This window comes from Megalobrama amblycephala, linkage group LG4 (assembly GCF_018812025.1).
Source record: "Megalobrama amblycephala isolate DHTTF-2021 linkage group LG4, ASM1881202v1, whole genome shotgun sequence".
NCBI classification, from domain to species: Eukaryota; Metazoa; Chordata; class Actinopteri; order Cypriniformes; family Xenocyprididae; genus Megalobrama; species Megalobrama amblycephala.
In genome coordinates, this window is record NC_063047.1 from 18,036,630 (window position 1) to 18,062,017 (window position 25,388).

The 25,388-nt window shown below is 35.9% G+C and overlaps 1 protein-coding gene across 3 annotated transcripts; it reads right to left on the reverse strand.

Moving 5' to 3' along the window:
• mvb12ba (multivesicular body subunit 12Ba) lies at positions 1 to 24,383 on the reverse strand. Of its 3 annotated transcripts, none has more exons than XM_048188031.1 (10): positions 23,871 to 24,383; positions 17,241 to 17,363; positions 11,859 to 11,966; positions 10,862 to 10,958; positions 10,128 to 10,257; positions 9,307 to 9,456; positions 6,221 to 6,312; positions 4,025 to 4,080; positions 3,729 to 3,788; positions 1 to 1,947 (listed from the first exon to the last, which is right to left on the reverse strand). In XM_048188031.1, exons 1-10 carry the CDS (start codon positions 23,916 to 23,918, stop codon positions 1,861 to 1,863), a joined length of 951 nt encoding a protein of 316 aa, XP_048043988.1. In that variant the 5' UTR covers positions 23,919 to 24,383; the 3' UTR covers positions 1 to 1,860. The 3 variants fall into 3 exon arrangements, with proteins under 3 accessions (XP_048043988.1, XP_048043989.1, XP_048043987.1); XM_048188032.1 differs by having other exon boundaries at positions 24,116 to 24,382; XM_048188030.1 differs by lacking the exon at positions 23,871 to 24,383 and adding an exon at positions 18,237 to 18,376.
• Positions 24,384 to 25,388: the final 1,005 nt, after the last annotated feature.

Consider the following 25,388-nt stretch of genomic DNA (forward strand, 5'->3'; position numbering starts at 1 on the left):
TATAATTTTGGTTCCTATTTTATTTAGATATAAACATGGGGAGTTTTACAGACAGATTAGACATCTTCAATCCAAAAAACAAAACAGGCTTGACCAATGCCTGAAAAATCGGTTTTGAAGGTCTGAAGCTATCAACCTTCTCAGACATGAAACAATAAAAAGAGAGATTTGTGGTTAATTTCAGATTTGAAATCAGAGTTTAAAAAAAACTGACATAATAAAAGTCACATAGTGGTTAGAACATGTAACAATATAGCTGCTTAAACAATATTACCCACAACGTGAGAAATCTAAAACCCATCTGAGTGTTTGATTAAAGTCTCACAGTGAAGGTGTCAAACCATCTGAATGGATCGGCGTCTTAAATCACCCAGACACGTGCTGTTTCCAAGCTGAACACTTTCACCTGAGATGGCGGTTTCAGCGGGGCGTTCGGAAGAAACGCCCGCAAATAACACTGTACTTTCACCGATAATCGTCACCATATCAAACGAAGCAGCAGGAGTACGGTGAACAATGTGCCACTGCTGAATGATTTACTAAAACTGAACGGCTAACAACTACATTTGTTCACCCTGAAAATCAAAAGAAAGAAATGAGAAATTGTACTTTGCATAAAGAAGCAAGAGAGCTGCACTTTTTTTTTGCATTGTGACATTATTTCCATTAGAATTAAGCACATTTCTCTAGTCTCATTAAAACATCATTAATGTGATATGAAAAAAACTATATATAATTTAAATTACAAAGTAAGCCTACCTCACTGTACAGAATTTAATTCAAGAATTTAAAATGATTTTTGCATTACAGTAATGTGGAAAATTAGTTAAAATGTTTCAGAAATCTTTATTGTCCCAAAAAAATAGGTTTTATTTTCTTTATGCAAAATTTAATTTCTTTTTTTTTCTTTGGATCTTGCATGGGGTGAAATATAACCGCGGAAATATTCACTTGTTTATTAAATAAAATAAAAAAAGTCAAAAAATATCACCATAAACTTCAGAAGCCACAAATGGACTGGCAGAAACAATACCCAAGTGCGTGAGCACCGTCGAACATCATGACAGACGGAAAGAGAGTCAAATCCCAGTAAAAGTTATTCAGTGGAAAGCGGAGTGATAGATCAGATCAGGAAGGGACGTTACAAAGACAAAAAGGGAAAAAAACGAGTAACACACAATTCTAAAACGACACATTCCTGATTCATCGCTTGTCTATGTACAAGGGCTCACTCAGAGTTCGAGTGTTCTTGTTCTCAAATCTTTTTCCAGACAAACACAAGCATACTGAAATCCTGTAACAGTGCAGTTATCTCGGCTCCTTTTCCAAACGGATTAAAAACAAACAAAAAACAAGTCATGCAGTTGCTGCGATCTTAATAAAACCCAGCAATGAACAAAAAGAGGCAAAATACAAAAAAATAAAATACTCTTCCAAATCCATGCTGCATGAACGCAGACGCAGGGGCTCAAACGTGAATTCTCAAGGGTACGTCCAAGTCCGACCCTTCATAAAGTCACCACGGTAACAGCAACTCAGTCCAGCAGCCAGAATAAGTCCAAACGCGACTTCAGACGCAATACTAAAAGAACACGAGTTTCCACAGGTCATTCCCATCCGACACTGTAGTGGTTTTAATTTGATCACTGTAGTGAAAAAGCAGCATCAACTTAAGAGAGACTGAACTTGACCACATGAAATGATGATATTTGTTAATTTTTTATATGGAAAAAGTGATTTTTTTTCCTCTGTCAAACTTTGTTTCCGTGGGTTTGTGTTTTAATCTCAGAGAGGTGTGGGAGTCTCTGCTCAGATCAGGTCTTCAGAAGTCCTCTCCATCTTTCCTCCAGCGTGTGACCTTTAGGCCTCAGAGCCCAGAGAAGTTCTGGTGGGACTGGGCGGCAGACGGGCCGCGGCGCTGTGCTCTGTCCGGAAACTATATTCATACTGACACAAATATACACAGAGAGACACTGTTAAACACGCCATCCGAGAGCGTACTTCATAGCAAACGCTGACCTCTAGTGGCTCAATCAAAAACAGCTACACATATTGGTACTGTTGCACACAATTCTAATGATCTAAAATTATATGAAATTACAGTGGCATGAAAAAGTATGTGAACCCCTTGCAGAATCTGTGAAAATGAGAATTATTTTAATAAAATAAGAGCGATAATAAAAAAATGCATGTTATTTTTTGTTTAGTACTGTCCTGAGTAAGATATTTTACATGAAAGATGTTTGCATTTAGTTCACAAGACAAAACAATAGCTGAATTTATTAAAATAACCCCATTCATAAGTATGTGAACCAGTGATTCTCAATACTGTGTGTGGTCACCTGATGATCCACGACTGTTTTTATGTTTTGTGATGGTTGTTCATGAGTCTCTTGTTTGTCCTGAGCAGTTAAACTGAGCTCTGTTCTTCAGAAAAATCCTCCAGCTCCTGCAGATTCTTCAGTTTTCAAGCATTTTTGCATATTTGAACCCTTTCCAGCAGTGACTGTAGGATTTTGAGATTCATCTTTTCACACTGAGGACAACTGAGGGACTCAACTATTAAAAAAGGTTCAAACATTCACTGATGCTCCAGAAGGAAACACGATGCATTAAGAGCCGAGGGGTGAAAACTTTTGAATTCAAATATCAAGGTAAATTGTACTTTTTCTGCTGGGAAACATGCAAGTATCTTCTGTTGGTTCCGAAGGGCAATACTAAATGAAAAACAATGATATTTAAACAAAATAAGAAAAATTGTGACCTCTTCATCCTGTTCAAAAGTTTTCACACCCCAACTCTCAATGCGTCGTGTTTCCTTCTGGAGCATCAGTGAATGTTTTAACCTTTTTTAATAGTTGAGTTTGAGTCCCTCAGTTGTCCTCAGTGTGAAAACACAGATCTCAAAATCCTACAGTCACTGCTGGAAACGGTTCAAATATGCAAAAATGCTTGAAAACTGATGAATCTGCAGGAGCTGGAGGATTTTTCTGAAGAACAGAGCTCAGTTTAACTGCTCAGGACAAACAAGAGACTCATGAACAACCATCACAAAACATAAAAACAGTCGTGGATCATCAGGTGACCACACACAGCATTGAGAATCACTGGTTCACATACTTATGAATGGGGTTATTTTAATAAATTCAGCTATTGTTTTGTCTTGTGAACTAAATGCAAACATCTTTTATGTAAAATATCTTACTCAGGACAGTACTAAACAAAAAATAACAAGCATTTTTTATTATCCCTCTTATTTTATTAAAATAATTCTCATTTTCAAAGATTCTGCAAGAGGTTCACATACTTTTTCATGCCACTGTATATATTAGGCGAAATGCAATATTTTGTGTGTTTGTCCTTCAGAAATCATTCTAATATACTGACTTTCTGCTCAAGAATCATTTCTTATTATCAATGTTGAAAACTGCTTAATATTTTTGTGATACATTTTTAAGATTCTGAAGATGAACAGAAAGAACAGCATTTATTTGTAATAGAAAGCTTCTGTAACATTATAAATGTGTTTACTGTCACTTTTGATAAACTTATCGCATCCTTGATGAATGAGGAACTCAACTGGACTCTCCATCTTCAGAACATATATTTACTAAATGATTAGTCAAATCCTTGATAAAACCTCATTTAACATTCATTGTAAACAATATCCATTAATCATTGTAATGCACAGCCTTTTTAAATTTGTCCTGGTTGAAACTCCTTCTCACCTCTTTCTCAATCTCTGCAAGTGATTTGATTCTGATGCCCATTAGATCCACCTGCTGCAACTGAAATACAGAGAGACACAATCAGACCAACAACAACATTACAAAATTCTCCTCAATGTCCAGATAAGGTCTTGTGCTAGTTATAAGTAACCTAAAATGCATTATTCTCTACTGCCAAATGGTATTTTATGCTTTGAAGTATTTTGTTCAGTCACATCTATATCTAATAGTACAGTTTATTCATTGCAGCCTACAGACTGTTCAAGAGTTCATATGAAGCATGAAAACAGACTCACATCACTGGAGGCACACGCAAACTTCTCCGAAATCATGAAAGGCACTCCATCCATAGCTGAGAAGTCAAAAAGTCAGAGTTAAATAGAGTACACTAGAAAGAGTTAACTGCACAAAAAGACACAAAATGTTAATAAATCATTCTGCAAAATAAAATTTGAACGGCTATGAAAAGTAGGCCTGTCACGATCATGAATCTTGTGCTGATGATTAATTGTCATACAAATAAATTGCTATTAAGCCTAAGCTGTTATTTTGATACTTGGAATCATATATAATATAATAATAAAAATTATATATTAAAATAAGCCCACATTATTTACTCTAACTGCTGTGAAGATTAAATACAATATAATATAATATAATATAATATAATATAATATAATAGATTCTCAATTTATCCAGAATCGTGCAGCTCTAATAATATAATATAATATAATATAATAGATTCTCAATTTATCCAGAATCGAGCAGCTCTAATAATATATATTATTATATAATATTATATTATATTATAAAAGTGATTCTCAATTTATCCAGAATCGTGAAGCTCTAATAATATTATATTATATTATATAAATTAATATAATATAAGTGATTCTCAATTTATCCAGAATCGTGCAGCTCTAATATTATATTATTATATAATATTATATATTATATTATAAGCGATTCTCAATTTAACCAGAATCGTGCAGCTCTAATATATTATATTATATTATATTATATTATATTATAATATAAAAGTGATTCTCAATTTATCCAGAATCGTGAAGCTCGAATAATATTATATTATATTATATAAATTAATATAATATAAGTGATTCTCAATTTATCCAGAATCGTGCAGCTCTAATAATATAATATAATATAATATAATATAATATAATATAATATAATATAATATAATATAATATAATATAATATAATAAATATAATATAATAGATTCTCAATTTATCCAGAATCGAGCAGCTCTAATAATATATATTATATAATAATATAATATAAGTGATTCTCAATTTATCCAGAATCATGCAGCTCTAATATATTTATATTATATTATATTATATTATAATATAAAAGTGATTCTCAATTTATCCAGAATTGTGCAGCTCTAAAAATATAATATAATATAATATAATATAATATAATATAATATAATATAATATAATATAATATAATAAGTCTGACTAAACCCACAAACCTTCATTTCGAATGAAGGAAGAACTTTGACTACCTTTATGTACTTTACAACAGTGTTTTGTTACATTCTTTGGCAAAATGTGATAAAATGTGAAATTTAAACTGCTCAATTATTGCAGATCACTCAAATAATTGCGATTAGACTGAATAACCACGATTCGATGATTAATCAATAATAGTGAAATGCCTAATGAAAAGTAAAAAAAAAAGACTAAAATTACCTAAGTATTTGTAAGTCATTTTGGATAAAAGCATCTGCTAAACAATAAATGTAAATAAAACTAAATCATTACTGAGACATAATTTTTCTTCACGAATGTGTGAAAATGAGAAGCGTGAAGTGAGAAATGAGAGCTCAGAACAGAGAGAGATATTCTGACTCATCACTGAACACCATCTGGAACAGTTAAACAGATTCCACCTCGAGAAGGGTTTATTATTACATCCCTAATGACAGCAGTTATGAATCCACACGGACGCTCTGGCTGCTCTGAGAGTGCTGATGGGATTTCAGACAGAGGATTATTACATGCAAATTTAACCGAGCCCTTTTTCACTGACCTTCATCTCAAAAGTGAGGTGCTCACGTCTCACCTCAAGCAGTCAGCAGATTCTACTGCATCTATTGATGCACAATATATATATATATATACACATACATATAATACACTACCATTCAGAAGAAAGGTAGTGTATACACAGTCCATGTATATCTTATAGCCGATACTTAAAGATTAATCGCATGTGTTACCGCGTTCATTTTGACAGCCCTAAAGAGTAAACTTACAGAGTAAACTGATTATTTATACTACATATCATGAATTAATTTAATTTGTAAAAGCATGTAATTTTCTAGACTGGAGCTCTAGGAACATTTCTCTCTTTGGTGGTCTTCGATTGCAGTCCTTTCTTATCGTTAGCGCTGATGTGATATTGAAGAGATGTTTTGAAGGTGTTCAGTTTGGGTCAGGTGTGTTTTGTGCAGTTCTGGTACCAGAGATGGCATAGAGGTTGGAGTTCTGGTGTTCAAAGTCTGGTCTGGTTGTGCTTTTTCTGAAACATGCCGGCAGGGTCATGGATATGTGCCTATGAAGAAACAGAAACAGATAAAAACTTACTCACTTAATCAAATAAATATTCATCATATCTTCCTTCAACCTCAATATTATCAGAGTTGTTTGCCTCTGATCAGCTCATATGCATTAGAAATTTTTCAGGATGAACCATAAGCAACTGCTCCAGTAACATGGTCCTTGCTGCTAGCACATATTCAGATAAAGCCATGCATTTACTACAGATCCACTGCTGTAGGTCTCATGTGCAACACCCACCATTAAACACTCATAACATTACTAAATCACCACACACATGACTTATGCACTTCCCAGCACAACTGTTGATGTTTTCAGTATGTAGGTGTTCCACTGGCAGCTGTAAGGGAAACTCCACACTTAATACCAAGTCACGAGGAACAAAACGATCCACCTTTTTCCTAACGAGCCTACTGTGTTTTAGATTATGGAAGGCACTTCCAGTTTGGGGAAGTTCCAATCAAAAAGTCTGAAACAAATCAGTAGATGCACTACAAATAGGGCTGCCCCCTAATAGTCGACTAGAAGAGGCTTAGTCGACCAAGATTTTATTAGTCGGTTAGTCGCAGAAAAAAGACTCCACAGGAAGTGGTGAAGTCACACAGTCTGTGATGGACAGACCATTGACGGTGGGTCCTAGTGGCAATTACATTATGTCGGGCAGGAAATCCAAACTTTTGCCTATCATCCATCAACCTCAAATATAGTTTATCATTTGAAACATGTAAGTAGTAGCAACTTTAAATGGCTGCTCGTTCTAACGTTAACCTAGATAAATGTGCGCTATTATATATCCGAGTGTGAAGTGTGGAAGCTACAGTATAGCGCACTTTACAGCGCCGGCGCGATCACTTGCACTCAAATGAACCGAAACTCAGCATATAGGCTACTTGTCTCACAGACATGAGAAATATATCTAGAGAAAGCTTGAAACGTCTACTCTTAAATGAACCAGTTCGAATCGAAAACAAATACTCTCTGATTATGTAATCTATAGGAAAGATGAATTTCTCTCTATAGGCGCGTTACTTCAGAGATGACGAGTCAACATCGTCAACATCTTTGCAGCCGACACTGACTTAGAAAACACTAGTTTATTAATAAACAATTAAAATGTTATTTTACAATAATAAATGTATGTAAACTTGCTATTTTTTGCTCTGCTCATCCAGCACAAGCTGCAGAGTCACACACAGTGCAGCAGGAATCACAGTTCACTGATCATGTGACAAGAGTAAGGCGAGATGACTGATAAGACCATGGTGGAGGATTTGTTGCACAACAGAGCCTAAGTGTCTGATAAATGTCTTGTCTTGTAGAATGCATGCTCAGGTTTGCTGCTCCCTATTCACAAGAGTACAAGCGATTGCGAAAGTAAAACACGAGCTCCCTGATGCAAATGAGGCTGCATATAATATCCTGTCTCCCAATATCAAACCTTAGGCTCGACTGTGTAGTTGTAACCACCTCTTACTCTGGTCTCTGTTTGCACTTTGAATATTGAAAGAGTACTTTGATTATGGTCGCAATTATTTCTGTTTGCACAGAAGAAAACGTATTTATTTTTGTCTCATCTTGTGAGCCAAGTGTCTCGTCACACCCCATTAAATAGTCAACTGATTAGTCTATTTTTCTGCTTTATGTCTGTTTTTTTTTTTTATTCCAAAAAAATAAAGATCCTATTTTCCATGATATGACCTCTCAATTGTTGCGTAACCCTTGGAGAAAGAGTCTAGTCATACGTTAGGGGACCGAGACGGTCACTCCCTTATTGAGATGCATTTTTAGTTATGTGACTTCACTGCAGTTGTATCCTGTTATATGTATAATAGGATCACAGGCAGACAGTATCAAGAGAGCAGACAGACAGAGAGGAAACCATGAAAGGGAAACAGCTGGAACAGACACTTCCCATTTGGGTCAGAAAAAGCTCCAGGCACACAAAACCCTGACAAACAAACAAGCCTGTAAACATCAAGTATGTGAGAAAACAAACATTTTACACAAGAATAGCACGTAAACGCAGTCTTAAATGTTTCATTAGTTCAGTTATATCATGGAAAACAGGATGTTTTTGCTTATTTTGATTAATACTTTTATTCAGCAAGGATGCATTAAATTGATCAAAAGTGACAGTAAAGACATTTATAATGTTAAAAAATATTTCTTTTTCAAATAAATGCTAAACTATTCATCAAAGAATCTTGAAAAAACATGCATTACCGTTTCCACACAAAAAATGAGCAGCAAAACTGTTTTCAATTTTGATAATAATAAGAAATATTTATTGAGCAGCAAATCAGCATATCTTTCTGAAAGATCATGTGACACTGAAGACTGGAGTAGAAAATTCAGCTTTGATCAAAGGAATAATTACATTTTAAAATGTATTAAAAAGATCATTTTCATTATTTTAAAGTGTAATAATATTTCACAATATTACTGTTTTTACTGTATTTTTGATCGAATAAATACAGCCTTGGTGCGCAGAAGAGACTTCTTTCAAAAATATTGCAAAAAAAACTCAAAAGCAATTATTTTCACCATTGGCCAGCCGATTGTTTACAAACAGCCAATGAGAAGAGCCGATTATATACTGTAAATCAAAAAGGGCCGGAAAAACATGCCGGACTGCAACTCATACTGTGTGTGAAGAAAAATGTCTCGTGTTGAAATTAGGGCTGTTGGAGGTGACAATATATTGCATTTACAATTTTAAAAAAGTGATTCAGCTACTGAACTGAATTTGCCTATAAGTACAGCCTATATGGGGACTATATGGGATATACTATATGTGAATTCCTGAAGAACCACAACCTCATTTATTCCAGAATCTAAGGAATGCTATTCTGCATCTGCTGATTAACAGTGTTTTTCCATTCCATGTTTCTCTTCCTCCTCTCAGTTTGTCTCTCTCTTTCTATTCTGCAGCTGTCGCAACGAACGCAGTTCACACTTCCTCAGACGTTCAGATTTCACAAACACGTACTTGGGCAAGACTGGCGCTGGAGTGGAGTTGTTGGTGACAGTCTGGATGTTATTGGTGGTGTTGGTGGTGGAGTTGTTTTGTATAGGTGAAGAGTCCTGGGTCCGTGGCACCTTTCCCATACGGTACCAGATCCCCATATTGTTCAGCTCTCTGAGAAGAAATATAGAATTAAAATCATTTCACCAAAGTATAAATTATTTATTCAGGATGAAATAAATACTCAAACACAAAACACAGATGTGTTTAACTGGAATAGTATCAACAAAGACAGAAAGTGCTTTGGAGATCGCAAGGTACAGCCGGAGATACACAGATACCTCAGGCTGAAAAATACATAAAAACGAGTGTTTTAATAGGTTTCAGCCTTATGACAATATTTAAAGATTGCTCATATAATGATTTGTTTATTTATTTATTATATGATAACAGAACACCTGCATGATTTAAGGGGAAAAAAGTAAAACATTATGATTTTAATAAGAAAAACTGTTTTTTAAAACAATTATTTTGTCCATGTAGGAACCATAAATTACCATAAAAAAGTCAGATTAGATTATATATATTTTTTTTACTGTTTTTACTTTCATCACTGTAGCCAATCACAAGCATATCTGATGAGTGCATGAACACAATGGCCAATCAGAGATGTTTAAGAATCCGCACAACAGTGCTCAAAATGCTAGGGGGAAATGCTGGTATTGTCCAATTTTTAAAATTTCAGTACCGACTTGGTACTGAAGTCGGTACTTTTAACAACCCTATCTAGGTCACTAGTTCTTGTGTAGAGTAACTGTGTGGAGTATTTGTGTAGCGTAACTGACCCTATGAATGTATACTGTGGCGGCGCCTGTTTAGAGCGTCCTAAGATACGGATATCACAGATGGCAGCTTCTGTGGAGTCTCTCGGGATGAACTTAATGCATAACCTCCTCTTCCTGAACGCCGGCTCCTCTGGAGAGAGATAAAGAGAGGAACAGGACATGTTAAAGAAAGTGAAAGGGAGATGGAGATCGCAATAGAAAGAGAAAATAGACAGAACGAGGTCAGCACTGCAAATGAAAGAGGATCATTTTACACAATCGATTAATTATTTAACACAAGATAGGAACCAAATCCACAAAGGAGGTCTGGCTCTACTGCACGTCTAAAGGCAACTATATTAGTGGAGAACAAACGACCCTTTAACTCTGGTCTGGAATGTCAGTGGTTTATTTGAGCTACCATAACGGTTTCATATCTTGAGTGTCTCTGCAAACATACAGGGTGATTTCAGGAAGAGTATGAACTGATTACATTTAGGACTTGAGCCTGAAATATACAATACCAAAGTATGTGAAAAACGCATCTAGCTATGCAAGCTTGATTTCACATTTTGAATTCTGAAAAACACTTCAGAGTATTTATATTTCAAACTCAAATCCACCCTATGATGCAATGCATATCATTTATGTAAAGATGTTTTGGAAAATATGTTTTTGGAGATGTATCAGTTGTGATTTGGCTGAAACAGCAGGAGAATGCTTGCAAATGAACAACAGGAGATATGTGCTCTTACGTGTGTCCACAGTTTCCTGAATGGGAATAAATCCCACAGGCAGCGTGTCTTTGATGTCGATGAGCTTCATGTCTACGAGCACATTTCCTAAATGACTCTGTGGAGAGATACAGGAAGAACATACAGGAGAATGTCAACAGACAACATCTCTAGCCATGCCCTTGGTTGCATGCTTTGGGATTCATTTTGTATTTGTAACACATAAGCATATGTGTGTTATATTTGAAATATTTGAATATATTTGAAATATCTGAAAGCAACATCGTAATAATAATAGTACTGTAATCAAGGTTTCTTGTACCAAAAACAGAAGTAATTTAAAACAAGGACAAAAAAAAGTAAAACCACAAACATTGTATTAAGGTTTTTTCCTGCTTTGGTTTGCCTGAGAAGTAAGAATTAGAATAAACCCTCCAGGGACAGAAGGAAGAGGAAACAGCTTTGTTTTCATGAACAAAAAGAAATTGTCTCAAAAAACAAATAGCACAGATCCTGTAACATATTACAGAGAGCACTTTGACTTCAACAAGATATTACATTATATAAACACTCCAGCATAGACATGCTCTGGATATTTTAAAAGTTCATCCCCGTTTTTGGCCTTCAAACTGAAGTAGCTCAGTACTAAAGAATGTTTAAGCAAATAGGGTTGTGCTATATTGTAAATGGGTGTTGTTAGGCATGATGTGTTTACTGGCACGAGGGCGGGACAACATGTCACTCACATGAGATCGACCAATAGCAAACAAACCACAACAATCCAACCATCCAAACAATTCCTCATGGACAAAATCAAGCCCGGCCCTACAGTTTTTCTTGTTTGAGAAGCCATTTCACTCAGATATGTGTCACAATAGGGGGAAAAAAGTCGATTGGCACTTTAGTTTCATGTTGACTTTAACAAATCAGAATCATGGACTAGAAAAATATTCATAAAATGTTACCATGATACAAAGAAATGTCAATTATCTGATAAAGAACTGAAGACATGACTCACGTTCTCTTTGGAGAATGCTCTGGTGAAGCACAGATAGCGGGTCACCTTGGATTTGAACAGGCCGTCTTTCCACAAGTCTGCATCAATCCCATCTGTGGTTTGTGCAACCTAAAAGGAATGGAAAGAAAAACTGATTTGATTATGCATTATAATAAAATTGTTTTTCCATTTGCAGAAGGTTACTTGTTTGATTCTGTTTATCTGAGTACTTCGTAAAGGAAAAACGTGCAGTATGACAGCTATGAGCCAATATAAACATTTATTCACATTAATAATAGATCAGAAAACAGGCCTGATTTAGAGTCCAAAATGAGTACCTAATTTAGGATTATAAACTAGGATAGTCATTTATAACAGACTTTAATTAGCTTCTCAATGGCTTCTGAGAAATTCCTAACCTCAATATAAGCACAACAGATTAGGAAGAGTCAAAATTGTTTTCTAGGAGTTGCCTAGATGTACAACAAACTAGTCTATTAGTAAGGTTGACTACGGAGTATCAAGATTTAATGCTTTTAGGGGGATAAATATAAAGAGATGCCACATCTCAAAACGGCTTTTTTGTTTGAAAATATAGCATTTGATTCGACATATTGACCAAGAAATGAAGATGAGATTAAACAAAAGCATTCCTTAATCTCTGATCTCTGAACCTTTTTTGTGCAGTTCTGCCTATAAAAAAGCAACCAAGTTGTATGGAGCACATGGAGCTTGTTAGTGCCAACTGTACAGTGCAGTCCATCTCAACAGCAGTCAACATGCATGAATGCTCAATAAACAGCATGAGCTGCCCACACAAACAGCCGCCCATCAGTCGTGCCATGGCAACTGGCTTCCCACGAGCTGCTCGACAAACATGACTGAACAATGAGTGGGTAATCACACAAGCATTAGGGAAAAACCACTGTCGGAAGTGACGCAGCATTACGTTTTAGGGCCAGACATGATGATATGCTTATTTATACACAAAATATCATGTTATATACTATTAGTGTCAGTTATATTTTAATAAGATAATGCACAGAAAAAAAGTCTGAGTGATGTTGGGATTCAAATGTCTGAGATTTGAGATATATATATATAAACCTAGAAAATAAAGTTTTAGGAATTTGAAAATTCAATCTTCAATTTCCTGCACTATTTCTAGGTGACTGAAATGTAATGTAAAGTAAATTTATGACATTGACCATGTGAACTTAAAGTTCTTGCTTCCATTAAGGCTCAAGATGCTCTATGAAACATCTCAAATCAACCTGGAAAACATGATAATCACATTTGTTCATGTAGCTCCAGTGCTGCTGTCATTAAAGCAAAAGAGGCACAATCCCAATACTGAGACACAAATTCATGTTCATTTTTCAAATACACTTTTCACTCATGTTTATGATATAATTTGCATGAAAAAGAAAAAATGGCAAAATAAGTTCTCACATTGTATAGACCTCATTGAAGAGATCATAAAAGACTGAATATTGATTTATCTTCCAATTCTCTGCCCATTGCCCACTTTGCTTTGACAACATGTTGCCCTTTTTTCCAGGTCAGAGCACACAGCATCATGTAAAACCAGAGGGAAAAAAAAGAGGAAACATAAATGCAAGGCCAGTGGGTAAGAAGTGGATCAAAAGTAAAGTCAAGGCTTGCTAAAATGGTACTTCCTTTATTCTGTATTTCCTGTGTCTTATAATAAAATTGTAACATTGCACCAAAATTTTGTCATTGTCCTGCTCAGTATCAGCTGACTTCTTAGTAGATATAAACACAAGTCGCTGACCATACAATTTGTTCAAAGGGGACCTATTATGTAAAATTCACTTTTATAAGGTGTTTGAACACAGATGTGTGTTCTTCCTGAGTCTCTCCATCAGCGTCTGACTCCGGTTTGAACAATGGAAGGCTGAACACCGTTACTGACAATCCTCATTTTGGCTGCGTGAGATTCTCCAGCTTTGTTGTTGTTGTTGAGTGTCTGAAGCACAAGCTGTTAAAGCTCCGCCCTCTTCTAGAAAGGGGGCTGGGATCAGCAGCTCATTTGTATTTAAAGGGACACACAAAAACGACGTGTTTTTGCTCAAACCAAATTTGACAAGCTATAATAAATGATCTGTGGGGTGTTTTGAGCTGAAACTTCACAGACGCATTATTTCTGGGGACACCAGACTTATATTACATCTTGTAAAAAATGCCCAATTAGAAGACTGAGAAATAATAATGCTTTACTTTGAGAGCACCATTAATTAGGCTAAATTAATAATTAGTGATGCAAAAGACAGGCATAGCACCCTCATACTATTCATTACATCTGTACCAATGTACAACTCAATTAGATATTGAACTCCTTTGTTTGCCTATCTTTAAAGGAAATTTGAAATTGATGAGGGCAGTTTGATATTCAGAATTTAAAAAAAGAAATGCAGTGAAATTGCGTTTCACTGTAAACAACAGACAAATAACAATGCCTTCATTCATTTGAACTAATGAAAAGACACCTTGGAATGATATCTGACAAAGTGATGAGTCAATGAAGTCATTGAAGAGCTCAGACTTTAGGGGTTGTTCAAGGGTCAAACCTCAGACTTCTGTAGTTTGATATTGAACAGACAGAAAGACACAAGTAGCTCACTGTTAGTGTTGGAAACAACAGATTTTTCTCTATTTCTCTCTAGTTCTGATGCGTTGTGTGTAGACTACAGCGATTCTGCTATTTGAGAAGACGTTTTGGGGGTGGAATGGGTGCTATCAACAGACCCTGCTTTCACACACTCTCGCAATCCACACAGGAAGCTTTGTTAAACTCTGTGCTGGAGTGACGACAACAACCGGGACAGCCAAAGGAAACACAACAACCCCACTGCATCTTCTGTTGCCAAAGTGCGAGTTCCTACCCAAAAACACACAAATGCAATGGTGCAAAAATGTTTTAATGGCACAAAACGTCAGAAACCAGGCCTGTGATCAGAAGTGCACTCTCTAGGGTGTGATGTGACATTCATGTCAGGCTATTCATGAGGTATCACGTAAACATTAATCCTGGTGATCCGATGCTATGCTGTGGCATATTCCCAAAAGGTTTTGAGAAAACATTCTCAGCGAGATCTTTTAAAAAGAAACAGATGTTACAATGAGAGCAGAACGTTGACACTGTTCGCAAACGCATTCTTAAATACGTCTTTTTGATCCCCTTGATATTTCTGGTGGTATGATTATGTAGATATCGCCTGCATAGCTGTGAGCCTTTAAACATCATGTTCTGGGAAAACAACCGCAACACAAGATCGTATTTCTCCCAGCCTGTTAACTGTGAACGCCTTTGAACTGTGGCCACCATGACCTGCAACTGAGATCAACATGATTTGTGTACAGGTCTACAAGGCTCATTGTTAATATTAACTCTTAAGAGAAATACATCTAACATCCTTCTAGTATTACATTTCAACAATTACACAAGGCCTGCCATGTTACAGCAGTCTGTTTTACCCATCAATGTAGAACAATGTGACATAGACATAGCTGTTTTACAAATTGATGGAATGACAATGTTTGAAAACCTACTGAGCTGCCTAGCTAGTCAGCATTTTAGGATGGTGATGCACTAACACTCCGCTGTCATGAAAGCTTATCATTTGCATGTGTTTTTTTAAGCATTGCAGTGATTTTAAACCGTTGACGCAGAATAAGCAGTAAAAGAGAAGTCATTTCGCACATTTACATGCACTGTCTGGGAGACGGTTTCTGATAGCACACACCTGAAACGTGCAGATAAAGCCACTGCTCAAACAGTGCTCTGAACTGAGTTCTTTTTGGTGACTTTTTGGGCTTGAATAAAATGCCTGTCTTTGCAAGTATCCTCATAAACAGAGTCATTTATGTCTTAAGTGAATGTAAACAGTTGAGAAAGAAAGAGCATGTATATCAGTATATTAGATCAGTGTATTCGGTTTTAAATTGGCGTCGGTGTAATTTAGGGCTGGGCAAAAAACAAAACAAAAAAAACAATTAATCGTTTTTGATTTGTGTGAGAAGTTTTGTGAGCAACACACCTGAAGCGCACACTGCTGAGCATCTCAGACAGCGTGCAAATAAAATTGAATCCTCTTTCATGTCTCCTTGCTCTAAAATGGACAAATTCACACAAATTTATCTCAAAATCCTACCTTTGAGCACCCAAGTAAACATTGTCGGTTATGAGTAAATAGTAGAGAATGCATGCATGTGTATCATTATTGGATCCGTGCATTAGTCTTAAAGTGACACCAACCCAATATTCCTGCTGCTGTCTGTTTTTAATGTTAATCAAACTACAAATGACAAAGAAATCACTTACTGCTCTTCACTGAATAACGTTTTTGAGTGAAAGTGAAAATTATATGCAGTGCTATTTTACATTTGATTACTTTATCCAATTGCTGTACCTGAAAACTACTGTTAGACCAACCTGAAAAACCTTAAAAGCACTGAGTATTTCATTTGTTTCACTTCAGAATTAAAATTTCCTGATAATTTACTCACGTCATGTCATCAATTTAGGTCTATCTTCAGTCGTAAGAGTTTTTTGAGGAAAACATTTCAGGATTTTCGTTTATATAGTTAACTTCAGCAGGGATCAACGGGTTAAAGGGTAAAAGCTGCATTGAAATTTGGACCTTCAACCTTCAACCTTCAGAAAAATCCTGGAAAGTTTTCCTCAAAAACCTAAAATTTCTTTTTGACTGAAGAAAGAAAGACATAAACATCTTAGATGACATGAGGGTAAGTAAATTATCAGGAAATTTTAATTCTGAAGTGAACTAATCCTTTAATGACTTTGTCTTTAATAATCTTTGAAATTTATATTAGTTAGATAGTAGTTTTAGCTGTGGTATCGAGAATTGTTACATTTCACTGGTATCTAAAAATTTGATGTCAAACTTATTACAATACAGGGATACATGGGTCAAAAACAAGAAAAAACAATAACTATTTTATTCATTTATTGTAATTTTTTGTGGTGGGGCCAGGGAAAATTGAATCATTGAATTCATTGAATCGAATCAAGAATCGAATCGAATTGTGATCTTGAGAATCGGAATCGGGACATCTGTATCGATACCCAGACTACCCAGCCCTAGCAAAATGTAAATATCAGCATCATAGTGGCCACTGAGAAACCCATTTTAATCTATGATTAAAATGCTGTCTAGGTAGGCAACTCACTAAGTTTTTAAATACAGCCATAGTGTCTCACATGGAAACAGAATGCTAGGCACTAACCCAACCCCCAAAAAACTAGAAGAACAGATGTCATTTCTTAAAAAATGCTTTGGAGGAACAAAGAGTTTTACTTCCTTATGCACGCTACACTATCCTCACCATGTGCATGACTGTACTGTATAGGACACTCACCACATCATAGCCGGTGGGAGCTCTGTTTCTCGAGGCCACAACACCTACACCAGTGATTGGGTCCATGGGCATCTCTGGCAGGGCGTCTGAAAGCTCCCGTACCTCAGGCATCATGGAGGAATTCTGAGAAGACAAGAGTGATGTTAAAACATTTACACGCTAAACAACGAACCACTTGACAGAACATGCCGGATTAGTCTAAATAGTGTTTGTTTTGTCTACAAAAGCAAAAACGTATCCTTTGTTAGACTCCACCCTTGCTTACGATTGCTACCTCAGAGCATCCCATAGGATTGAACTGGGGATTTCCATGAACAGCATGATTTTCAGTAGGATGTGCTAATAAAGTGGTATCTTTTCTGCCGTTTTTCTTTAAAGAAATTAAATTACGCAGCAAAAACTATAAAGACTACAAATCAGAATGGAGGCAAACACTTCTCACATTGAACTGAAAGGACAGAGTTCATTTTTAAAAGCAATTACAAGTAATAAAACATAAGTATAATGTTTCTAACATACAATCCATTTTTGTGAACACTTTAATTGGTAGTAATGACAACAATGAGCTGAATCAATACATAAATGTAATGACATTTAGTTAATTTGCCCTGGGACAAATGGAGGTGATTTTACTGATGTATATATTTGTAGATGAGGGTGACACAATCTACAACATAAACTTATCAACATTTAAGGAAAAAGAAAAAAACATCCACTCTGGGTTCTTTTAATCATTATTATGTGACCTAGCAACAACATTTTAGCATATTTTTCCATTTAATTGTGTACTATCCAAACACACAAATAATCTATAGCTTGTATGACACACCTATTTTTCATTCCTTAATTAATTCCAGTTGAATTCCAATTTTGTAAGGCTTCATAGCATTGATGGCTTTTTAAAATGCCCTTTTAGTTTAAATATAAAATGATGCCAAATATGGCCTATATTGTTTGTTAGCAGTATAAAAGAGTTTAGAAAGTCAAAACACTTACTATATAATGTTCACGTTCACTCAAGCTGATACCCAAACACAGAGTAGAATAAAAACATGACGGCATTGCCAAAACATGAAGACAAGCTGACAAATGAAACCAAGTCACTGCGTAAAAGACATGTTTGAACAAAGAACAATGTTCTGGAGAATAGACCAAGAGTTTAGATGGAAAGCACAAGAGGGTGGGGACAAACACTGAACCAGACGAGCAACACATCCAACGAAACACGTCCTCTTATAGCCTTTCCTTATCAACTACTTCAAGGAAAGAATATCTTAATTCCAGGACTATTACAATTAGCAGGATTCTGATAATGAAGTCTGTTTATTTACTTTGAGATCAAACACACTTCCAGAGCATCTGAGTGCTTATAATGAACAAGAACTTATACATTTCTCTAACATTTAAATAAACATAAATGGGACTTGAGCTAAATAATGACACTATTATTACGAAAGAGAGGCATTCTGGTATCGTCTCCATTATGCTGCATTTGTCTTTATCAGGAGACACTTCACTTCAAATCAACTGATTTTGGAGTCAGGGTTTGTTCTTCCTGAGCATCTAAGGAGTTATGTAGCTGAATACAAATGATACACAGTCTTTGGATGGAGCCAAGCGCTTTGGAGGCAACCTTGGCAACCAGGCCTGCCCTCCGCGCTCTGCAAACAAGCCACAATGAAGCTGTGTCAAATCACTGGTGCACATGGAAGCAGCTTGCAGCAAGGCAAACAACAGAGAGTGGCGAAGAAGGAGAGTGAGATCAAACTGAGAGCGTGTGAGAACTCTGCTAAAGCCAAGATAGAGTGTTAAAAAAAAAAGGTGTGACATGATGATCTCTCGAGTCAACAGTGCGAAAACCAAACTGAAATAGACTGCATTCATTAACAGGGAAGGAATGCAGTCCTTACAGAAAAGGAAATCATATATTCCATGTTAGTTTAATGTGAATAAAGAGTGCAACATCCTAAATCACTGATAACATAAACCCTTTTCAACTCATAATACACCCAACTTACTCAACCTGCTCCACCTCAGTTAGTTAGTAGTTGGCAGAAGTTAGTAGAAACATGGTCCGGATCTGAAAGAGGACTGCAGAACACAGCCAAGAAAAGAGGTAAATGGTGGAACGCTCCCAACATCCATTTATTATTATTTAGCCATTCATTCATTATTCATTGACATTCTGATATATGGAGCCTCTTTTTATGATGAATATGATTTATATAGCCAGCATTGCTGGTCAGCAACATAGTGTTTTGGGTGCTGGGCTGTGTACATTGAGCATCCAAAATAGTTTAACCAGCAAGACCAGCACTATCACTAATTATTAACTATATTAAACCAAGCAGGACCAGCATAAAAATAGCGTTTCAATCAGACTGAAATAGGGATGCACCGATATGAACATTTTGGATGATAAAAGCCATGTCCCAAGCACACAATTAAAATGTTCTCGTTATAATATTATGTAGTCTATATAACAGACTTGCTCTGTATGTTGCACTTAACTGTATTCTGAAGTGTCTCAGCTGAAGGAAATAATCCATTACATGCACCCAAATAAACAGTTTATAGTTGGATAATTGATGGCTCAATCAGACCAAATTAAAAATCAGTCCAAATTAAATTTCGATCTGATTGAAAGGGGTGGTGTTGACCTGAAATAATCAGATCAACAAAATATTTAAGCATGTAAATGAATCAGAATATTTTCTCAATAAAATTCCAAAATACCTTGCGCAAATGAGCAGTGCCGTGATGAGCGTGTTTACATGCATTTTATGTCATTCGAATGCATGTATGTTTATTTGCATCTCGAGTATTACAAAATGATCACTGGAGGAGACTGAATATTTACTAAATATTTGCTAAAAAAGCTGTGCTGACATAAATGTTAGCTTTCTTTTAAGATATGTCATCAAGGCAGAAATGACAATTATACTCGCAGTATTAACTGTGGCATTATCGCGGTGGCTTTCTACGGTTCTGAACGTGTAAATATATAAATACAATATGTAATTGAATATGTGAATGGGATTGCAGTGTTTAGGGTTCATATAAACAAAACAATCAGAATCTGAAATTAGACTGGATTAATTTCAATTAATGAAAATTAGTGCAGTTAAACATTCCTAATGAGTATTTGAATTGGATTGGTTTAGGGTACATTTAAACAGTATACTTCCTGAATATGCAAACAGATTGGACTTGGATAGTCGAAAATGCATGCAAACATGCATGTAGCCAAGTAGGACATATTCTTGAATCAACTTAGAATAATCTTATTAAACAATCAAATGTTGGCAGAAGTATACACTGGTATTAGCAATAGGCTTTCCAATCCCTAACCCAAAAAAGGAAATTGTTATTCATCATGTTTTATTGGATAAATCACAACGAAGCAAAATTCATGCTGGTCTTTCCACCGGCTATGTCTAACCAGTATATATGATGAATCTTCGTAAACAAATGCACACCAAAGCAATTATCATAAAGAACAGATGCATCCTTCCTGAAACATGAGCAGGAAAGGCTCTGCAATGCCCCTCGGACATTAGGGGCAGATCTGCTTTCATATCACTCATCTGCCAGGAGGACAGAGCAGCCTCAGATGGCACAGATGCTGGCACTGTCAACACACTGCCAACGGAGAAGTCTGGAAGATATTTCAGGGCTCAACAATAAGAACGGCCCGGAGCCAGATTGAGAGAAGCTTGGGCCAGTTGACAGAAGCTTCACTCGCCCAATGGGACCACTGTTGCATTTATGCTGTCAATTCAGTTTGCACACATGGTTTTTTGAGATATTTACATTTTTTAAGTTTTTCCTAATATAGTTGTTCAATAAACCTAGCATTGTATATTATGAATATTGTTAGCTCTCTGACAAATTGTTTTTGTTCCTCTTTTGTAAGTTGCTTTGGATAAAAGTGTCTGCTAAATGCATAAATGTAATTTGACTAAATGCTAAAAGTATGTTGATAAGTCTTTATCAACATACTTTTAGCATTTAGTCAAATTACTTACTTCTGGGCCAGTGAACAAATGTACAGGGCAAATCAAAATCTGATCTACTGTCCCAACTGTGCCAGTAGGAAAAAATCCTTTTTGTTGAGCCCTGCATGTGTTGGTTTTATTGCTTGTTCAGTTTTACACCACCTCTCTAAGAAAACATGCTTGTTTGCACAGGTGGATGAAGTAAACATTGTCATGGGAAATCCATGAGCACAGTTATACCAGCCACATCCACTCTATATGGATGGATGGATATACCTATAGATGGATAGATGGATATGCCTATGGATGGATGGATATATCCAAGGATGGATGGATATAGCTATGGATGGATGGATGGATGGATATACCTATAGATGGATGGATGGATGTACCTATAGATGGATGGATGGATGGATGGATGGATATACCTACAGATGGATAGATGGATGGACATACCTATAGATGGATGGATGGAATAATAACTTAAAAGATATATATTGAAGTGGCAGTGGATTCCAGAATCCATCCCTTCACTATGGATGGATGGATGGATGGATATACCTATAGATGGATAGATGGATGAATGTACCTATAGATGGATGGATGGATGATATACCTATAGATGGATAGATGAATGGATATACCTGTAGATGGATAGATGGATATATCTAAGGATGGATGGATATAGCTATGGATGGATGGATGGATATACCTATAGTGGATAAATGGATGGATATACCTATAGATGGATAGATATACCTATAGATGGATAGATATACCTATAGATGGATAGATGAATGGATATACCTATAATGGATAGATGGATGGATGTACCTATAGATGGGTGGATGGATATGCATATGGATGGACAGATAGATGGATATACCTATAGATGGATAGATGGATGGATATACCTATAGATGGATAGATGGATGGATATACCTATAGATGGATGGATGGATATACCTATAGATGGACAGATAGATGGATATACCTATAGATGGATAGATGGATGGATATACCTATAGATGGATATATGGATGGATGGATGAATAGATATACCTATAAATGGATGGATGGATGGATGGATAGATATGACTATAAATGGATGGATATACCTATGGATGGATGGATGGAATATATGGGATATGATAATCCAAAGGAAAGTGAGAAGTATAACATGGAAGAACCCATAAACATTACGACAACAACTATACAAAAGGATATTTAACCATTTTGAGACTTAAAATCAAAAGAGATCTGGTGCTAATCAAAATGAAATGCATCAACACGAGTGGCACAAATTTGGAATATACAAAAAACATACAAGATCCACATTTATCGTACAAATACGTTGAAGCTCTTAGTCTAGAAATGAATCACACATTACGGCTCCAAATCTCACAAACAAGAGCAGCATTCAGTAGAGACTCTGGCCGTAACAACATGCTGATTATTCTAACTCATGCTGGAGTATTTGAGAACAAAAAGACAGTATCAGGTCTTGCCTTATCAAATTCATTAGGCATCTTAGTGATAATCTGATCTGAAAATTCAATTTCATCATTTTCAAAGAGCCAATCATAAGCATTACCTCGGTTTACACAGTCACTTGCTTTCTGTGAATTCAATGACAACAGACACTGCATAACAGGTTTATCAAACATCTAACGTTACAGGGTTTCTGTAGGTTTTATGAAGGTAAATTAAAGACTTTTTAAAGACCTTTTTAAGACCAATTAAAACATTTACAGAATAAATCGAAGGGAATACAATACGTCAGTATGTTCTCTATATTTAAATGTCTACAAATACAACAGATATCCATAACTTTTTTTAATTTATTCATTAAAAAAAGTTTAAGCTAAACATTATTTTGTCTTCAAGACATTTACATTTCCATCTCAAGTAAATGCATTCTGATTTAAAGATGTTTAGATATGTATTGGAAAACAGGACAAAAATACTGAAGAAGATATAATTTTTTACAATGCATGTAGTATTTAATGCTATCACATTATGAATTTAAGTCTTTCTACTCTGATTTAAGAACTTTTTAAGGCCTTAATTTGTGTTAGGCCGAATTAATACATTTTAAGTCCCACAGAAACCCTGATCTGAATCATGAACACAGAAATCTGATACTAAATGTCATAAATCTGATAACAAAGCAGATTGAATATTGCCCAATAGACAAGCAATGCTCTCCATAATAAATTAATACGTAGCACTTTATTAAAATTTCTATTCCCTCATAACCATGAAATACCTAAGTTGTTGTTTAGATATGTGAGATACAATAATTCATAAAGTAAATCTTTACAGTAACATTATCTACTCAATATTTACTATCCTACTTTCACAACTCTTTAAAACCATTTTAAACATTTATCTTGGTGTTATTATAATATCTTGAGTCCATAATATGAATAAATAACAGTGCGTTATATCATTTGGCTGAAGTCCAATTTTAGCCATTAGCGTTAGCCGGCAGGTTGCTAGGAGACTCCATAGAGATTCTATACTTAGCCTAGCCGAGCTAACAAGCTAACACAATTTCCTCAATATTCCTTATTCTTTTCAAGATTTGAGCAAAAAACAATTCAACGATTAAACTCCACATTGACTTAACTGTAAAATGCACTGCGTCCTTCCTTTTCGGACAAAAGCAGCTTTTCATGACCCGCAGCACACAGCGGTAACAGCAGGCGTAGGAGCCGCAGGAGCCTCGGCAGCGCGTGAGAGCAGAGCGGGATGGAGCGGGAGGGAATGCGGCGGGAAGAGCGCGAAAGCTCGGCTGAGAGAGAGAGAGAGGCGGCGGCGGGCGAAAGCAGAAGCGGAGCTAACAGTGCTAATGCTAATCGACGTCTCTCTTACCCCAATATACTTCACACAGACAGACAAACAGACGCTGCTGTTTGAAAAGATATACGCCACTGGATCCTCTTCTGTCTGTCGTTACAGCTCACGACTGGACTGTTGACATTCCCGTTAATCAGTTAATCCATTTCAAGGGATGCATTTCTCCTTAATTTGCCAGAGTCGTTTAGGGGTCCTCAGAAGCTGCCATTTCTAACCAGTCACTGAAACTGAGAGAGGAGGGAGGTGGGAGTGTGTGTGTGTGTGTGTGTGTGTGTGTGTGTGTGTGTGTGTGTGAGAGAGAGAGTGTGTGTGTGTGTGTGTGTGTGTGTGTATTCTGTGGTTTTGTTGCTGATGTATTAGTGATGAAGTCTTTGCTCTGATTTATATTCTTTATACCCAACAATCACCCACACAAACCTCCAGTAATACTATTGCTGTAATGCAAAACTAGATTAAATCTTGTGTTTTCAAGATTTAGAAGGTAGGCTATGCATGTTGATTCATTAATATTTAACATTTTTGTTAATAATTTAATGTTACCGGCTCTTAGTTAAAGTAATGTGGTACTATTCATCATCTTACATCTTACTATTAATTCATCATTATCATTAATATATTACGGTACTTAAAGGATTAGTTCACTTTCAAATTAAAATTTCCTGATAATTTACTCACCCCGATGTCATCCAAGATGTTCATGGCCTCCAAATGGTTGAAGGTCAAAAGTACAATTTCATTGCAGCTTCAAAGCATTCTACACGATCCCAGACGAGAAATAAGGGTCTTATCTAGAGAAACCATCGCTTATTTTCTAAAAAATAATTAAGAATTTATACATTTTAACCATAAATGCTCATCTTGAGCTAGCTCTCTTCCTCTTCTTCTCTATTAGAATTCCGGCAGTGTAGACACTAAGTGTATTACTGCCCTCCACAGGTCAAAGTTTGAACTAAATTGTCATATACAATATGCTAGTGCAAGTATATAACAATTAGTTCAAACTTTGACCTGTGGAGGGCAGTAATACACTTAACAGTGTCTACACTGCTGGAATTCAAATAGAGAAGAAGAAGAAGAAGAAGAGAGCTAGTTCAAGATGAGCATTTATGGTTAAAACATATATAATTTTAATTTTTGTTTTAGAAAATGAGTGATGGTTTCTCTAGATAAGACCCTTATTTCTCGTCTGGGATCGTGTAGAACGCTTTTAAGCTGCACTGAAACTGTAATTTTGAGCTTCAACCATTTGGAGGCCATTGAAGTCCACTATAAGGAGAAAAATCCTGGA